Raw genomic sequence first — 5,798 nt, 5'->3', positions numbered from 1 at the left:
GCCTCCTGACAACTTCGATGGGTCCAAGCTTCAAGGGCATGACATTGAGGAGATAAAGAGTCTGGGGGTCTAACTTGCAGGCTCGACCCTCAAAGCTTGTATATGCGATAGGACTAGAGATTGAACTTTTGATAGTGCTATGCATTGTTGTGGCCAAGAATTGTGTGCTTGGACTTCTTATAATGCTATGCTTTGTTGAGGCTAAGAATTGTGAGCTTGGACTTCTGATATTGTGATCATCCGTTTTGACGTCAGTTCAGATCCACCCAGGTGCACCAATTTCAGAGGACATCAGCTTTTTAAAACAAATCCTTTAAACTCGAAAAAGAAAAGACTTGAAATTCTCGAAATCCTAAAAAACTTTACAAATACAATTTCCAAGAATCTAATAATATTGTGGTCAAAGTTCTAAATTTCTATTTTCCAAATCGATTTGAGATATTTGGTTAAATAGTGCTCTGATTCTCCAGCCCTTGAACCAAAGAAAAATCAGAGCAACTTCCTGAAGAAAAATTTAGTGTGTTACAAATGGAACACACAGGATAACAATGAATATAATATTAAACATACAGGACCAAGTATTCCTCGAGTAAAAAGTACGTTGTAAATAACGAACCATTCACAGCTAACGTATACGCATCAGAACAAATGTTTCAACGCAGACACAACAATAATCTTTTTGCTGCAACACGGCAGTGGAGAAGGTCAACAGTAGATGTTTTTCAACTTTTTTCCCCACGCGAACTCTTACAGATCACTTGTAGAAGTCAAAATCTGTGTCGGGCTTCTTTACATTTGATCTGTAACCCTTTTCGAAATCTTTCGGTAATATCACATACCTGTTCTTTCTTACTGCAAGCATGCCAGCTTCTTGGCAAATAGCAGATATCTGAAAATATTTAACTCATTCTTTAATATTCTATAAAATATTATGAAAATATAATTCATTCAATGTAATATATTAAACATAGATGTGTGTGCAGGCGTCTATACGTATCTAGTGTAGGCGTCTATATGTAATATATAATGTATACATATGTTTGCATGTGTACATATATGTCTATACATACTAAATGGCATTCAGACAGCCGGTGGTGGATGCTTACTAAACTATATGCATAGGAAGCCTCTGAGCTGAGATTGCAAGACAGAAAATGAAGTGCTTTATTGAAGCGAGGTGAATTAAAGAATAATGTTCTACAACAAATATATAAAAAGAGAATTACTTTGTTTAAAATCCAATATATATTAAAGTATTTAACTAGCTATCGAAAAATAATAAAGTAGACATTTATCAGCACAAGTCTAAATATGAGACTGTGAGTAACTTTTACTTTCTAATTCACTTGATTCACAATCTAAGCATTTAAGGCACGCTTAAGCATTTCTAAAGCCATAGAGTACACCAGGTACATGCTTCATTACTAACAGACAGTTTCCTAAAAGGATGTGCCTCTGCTTTAGCATAGGCGAAGGGGCGGCTTGACAAACATCGTTTTTGTGTGCCTTCTGATCTTTCAATAGTTACAATCAGGATCACTCATACACAAGAGTTTGAGCATATTATCAAAAGAACTAATGAAGCATTACAAAAAAAAGGCATTTAATAATTACTCCTTGCCGTACTATGCAACAAAGAGCGAGGACATTAACTGACCTCAGCAGCACTAATTTTATCTGGCCGAGACACATAATCCTCCAAATCCACTTCATCGCCTAAGTTCATCTTAGCAGTGCAAACCTGCATGTAATGCCATTTTGTTAATCTATGAAACCAAGTACACAAGAAAGTATACCTTCTTTCCTTTCCAAATTCGACATCCGAAACAGCATTCCAAAAAAATAGCTACAGACTAGTCCTATAAAGTTCACCTGAAAAACGAGCCTCTTTTGGCGTCTATCTGGCAAAGGAAATTCAATTTTGCGATCAAGCCTTCCAGGACGCAAAAGGGCAGGATCTAATGTGTCAGCTCGATTAGTTGCCATGATAACCTTCACATTGACAGTTTGGTCAAATCCATCCATCTGCAAGAAGCAAAATAGATTTTTGTGATGTTAAAAATGCGGAATAAGGCAAAGGATAATTCGGATGAGCACCATTTCACACAAGATGTCGAATTGCATTGAAATATAGAGTGGCATTTAACATCAGAAAACTTGAATTTCTTGCATTGCTGCTCTATTTTTCACTCAAGCCTGAGTTTCAAACCCTACCTGATTTAGCAGTTCCATAAGAATTCGCTGGACCTCTCTATCAGCACCTGTTTGAGCATCAAACCTAGCAGTAGCAATAGCATCTACCTCATCAATGAAAACAATTGCAGGTGCATTTTCTTTCGCTAACCGAAAAACATCACGAACCATTCGCGGACCCTGCGCATTTATTAAAGAAGTAGATCTATGATATTCTATCAAAATAAGGACATAGAATCACCATACACCTCTAGCACGATATTTCAGTGCTAAAGAGATATCAGAAATATAATCATACCATGAATTTTTTTTTAAAGTCATAAGCCATCTTTGCAAATGACAAACCACAAAATGACAAAATGGGGGAAACAGTTTAAATCAAATATCAAGGAACATTGAATCAAGGCTTTAACTGAAATATTTATTGCACTTTTCAAGTCCAATACTCCCCATTACTTTTTAAAAAAAATAAAAAAAGGTCATCACCAGGAAAAATAAAAGGTCAAAACTATCCAAACATAAGTTCCTATGAAATATCTGAAAATTAATTAAAAAGCAGCAATTGTACACAATTAGTAAAGAAATTTTAGGGAGACAAAATACAAGTTTATGGTATTTCCCAAAAAAGTGATAGCTGACAATGCTAATGCATAATCAATGTACCCAACAACATTACCTCACCCAAGTACTTCTGAACAAATTCCGACCCAACAACTCTAATGAAGGCCGCAGTTGTGTGGTGAGCAACCGCCTTTGCAAGCATGGTTTTCCCAGTACCAGGGGGACCATAGAGCAAAACGCCACGAGGAGGATCTATGCCAATCTGCTGGTACAACTCATGGTGAGTCAGAGGTAACTCCACAGCCTCGCGGATTTCTTGCTTTTGAATGTCGCATCCTCCAATATCCTGACAGAACCACCAATTGAATAGATTAGAGCCAAACATGAATCGTACTGAGGAGAAGATAAAACAGTATTATCAGAGTAAGAGGAAAAAAATGCCAACTATCATAACATAAGCAAATGAAATGGTGCTTAAATATACAGTATTATCAGAGTAAGAGGAAAAAATGCCAACTATCATAACATAAGCAAATGAAATGGTGCTTAAATATGCACATGGCTCATAAGACAACAGCTATACTCTCTCTTTCCCCCGTCCCTTTAAAATTTCGTAAGGAAGCAACTCTAGACGTGTGAATCCAGGGCATAGTAAAAATTGAGCGAGGAAACCTGACACCATGATAAAGCTTTCTATTTTGATAAAAATATTTGGTCAGGGACGTCAAAATTAAGCGATTCTTTCTGTAATAAGAATGGTTAAAAGAGAACATAAGTTAATAAGAAGGCTTGGAATAACAATGGTGAAAGATGACAAAATAAAAGATATGATTAGGTATTTAAGACCATAAACAAATATGGGCACATTTCACTTTCCATATAATAAAAAAAGTGAAATGATAGCAGCTGAGATATGGCACCACATAATTTTTCTTCAAAATACTAGAGACATGGGTAAAGATGTGAAAAGACGAGATATGGCACCACATAATTTTTCTTACAAAATACTAGAGACATGGGTAAATATGTGAAAAGACGAGAAATGCAACCATGCCTACAAAAGAAAGAAACGAGATACCCTTTAACAAACCGACACAAAAGATTCTCCTTCAAACTCCTTTAAAGGTCATAATCACGCTCTTTCAAGCAAATACAACAGCTAGTGACTTTGGGTTGGTATACAAATATCATATTTGATGACAAGAACGATTACGAGATAGGGAAGTTTTAAGTCACTTTTGTTGAACAACTGCCAGGTGTTGCCAATAACAAGCTGTAAAGTTTGTCCAAAAACACCAAGCCACCTAATGGCATGATATGATAGCAATTCAGAAAATTCATAATTTACTATGCGTGAAATTCATACCTTAATTCACCTACCATGTGTTTCATTTTCAATTCAATTAATTGCACCTAAAACATATAAATCTTGGTTTTACATATGTCCAAACTTGCTCTTATTATGCTAATGTATAATTTAGTGTGCAGGAAATTGGTGTGTTCTAATAGTAAGTCACAGCTGAGCTAAAATAGAAAACCTTGCCTTAAGTATGTAAGCTAAATCAAAATATAGTCTAGATGAAATCCCAATGAGTAAAACCAAAGGACTGGATGAAATATCCTATGAAACTTCAAGAAGGAAACTTGAATAGAGGGATATCTGTGTGCAAAGGTTAAACTAAAGCTAAAAATGACAAGAAAACTCGAAAATAAGAGCCAGAAATAAATTAAGAGGCCCAGAACAGAGAGAAAGTATCATAAAGTATTTTGTAGTAAAACTGGGCAACCGAAATGATAATATTGACAACCAGGACAAGTGCTTAACGGATCGAATTGATAAGCAGATAATCAAAACAAAGGAAAAGATAAAAAAAAGTTTCAACGCATAAAATGGATGGTCTCGTTCCACAATTTCTTAATTAAGGAACAAATGAGCAAGGAAAATTAAATGACCAAAATGAGATTCAAGCAATCATTTTAAAGGAACTATCTGAAAAATTTGTTCTTGAAATACTGAGTCTATAAAGGAGTAATTTTGTGCTGAAAATTTTCTCTGGATTATAAAAAAAATCACTCCCCAAAATTAAACCCTAATACACAAAAACCACACAACATTAATAGTGAACTGCAGTTAAGAATATTAACAAAGCCAATAAAAATGAACATCCAATAACCCACAAAACCAGCCCCAATGGAAGGAATCTCCCAAAAAAGAATACCTACATTGTAAGTAACGTCAGGCTTCTCAGACTGGCTGAGCAGCGAAATACTGGAATCAGCCTCGGGCGGCAGTACGTCGACAAGGGCATTAGAGTGGCGGTGCAAAGCGACGGAAGCCGAAGGCTTGAGCAGTTCGCGATTAATGGTACTGAGTATGCGAACAAAGTAATTGGATCCGGTGGTGGAACCGACGATTCCGTTGTTCTGATCGATCATCTCCATGAACTGTCCGATTACAAGGGGCACCGATTGGATCCTCTTCACCTCCTCCTGCGCCCGTAGCAGCTCCCGGCGGAGATTCTTCAGCTCATCCTTCACGTACTCTTCTTGTATCTCGATAAATTCAAGTTGGCGTTGCAACGATTTCAGCCGCGAGTAGAGATCGTCGTCGAGGTCCACGGTTTGGTCGAAACTGGATACGGGTCGCGTGGACGGAGGATCCGTTAGGTAGGGTTTCGGATCGAGGATTGCGACAGATGCCATTGCTTCATCAAAAAGGAAATTAGGGTTTTTTTTTTTTATTTTGCTCTTCGTTTCTTCCGGAGAAACATATAAATAAGTACAGCTTTAGACCTGGTCCGGGACCAGACCAGACCAGACCGGAGCCAACCCAACCTGTGATCAACAACCTTGTTTACTGAGTAAAAGATTTGAACCGCAATCATGACCATAATACGTATATAAATCACATGTAACAGTGAAAAATACTTGTACTTAAAATAACATTTTCAAAATAATGCATAAACTTTAAACATAAACATTTTCATATAAACATAGTCATATTCATATTCATATTCGTATTTGTTGAATTCAGATCGTGATTG

At 36.6% G+C, this 5,798-nt stretch overlaps 1 protein-coding gene across 1 annotated transcript; it reads right to left on the bottom strand.

The window, feature by feature from the left end:
• Positions 1-543: 543 nt before the first annotated feature.
• Positions 544-5,506, bottom strand: LOC140803193 (26S proteasome regulatory subunit 6B homolog). The gene is made up of 6 exons (XM_073158917.1): positions 4,978-5,506; positions 2,870-3,100; positions 2,215-2,373; positions 1,873-2,025; positions 1,658-1,741; positions 544-889 (listed from the first exon to the last, which is right to left on the bottom strand). The coding sequence occupies exons 1-6, from the start codon at positions 5,455-5,457 to the stop codon at positions 755-757; spliced, it is 1,242 nt and encodes a 413-aa protein (XP_073015018.1). The 5' UTR covers positions 5,458-5,506; the 3' UTR covers positions 544-754.
• Positions 5,507-5,798: the final 292 nt, after the last annotated feature.

Source organism: Primulina eburnea, chromosome 10, assembly GCF_022965805.1.
Source record: "Primulina eburnea isolate SZY01 chromosome 10, ASM2296580v1, whole genome shotgun sequence".
Classification (NCBI taxonomy): domain Eukaryota; kingdom Viridiplantae; phylum Streptophyta; class Magnoliopsida; order Lamiales; family Gesneriaceae; genus Primulina; species Primulina eburnea.
Note: the sequence above shows the minus strand (reverse complement) of the source record. Positions and strands in the feature narration are given on the sequence as shown.

Excerpts from the sequence above, each read along its gene's own strand:
- LOC140803193 (XM_073158917.1), bottom strand. The coding sequence starts at position 5,457 with ATGGCATCTGTCGCAATCCTCGATCCGAAACCCTACCTAACGGATCCT. Across the intron at positions 2,026-2,214 it reads TTATGGAACTGCTAAATCAG|ATGGATGGATTTGACCAAAC; the intron begins GTAGGGTTTGAA and ends TGCTTCTTGCAG. Across the intron at positions 890-1,657 it reads ATAAAATTAGTGCTGCTGAG|ATATCTGCTATTTGCCAAGA; the intron begins GTCAGTTAATGT and ends AAATATTTTCAG.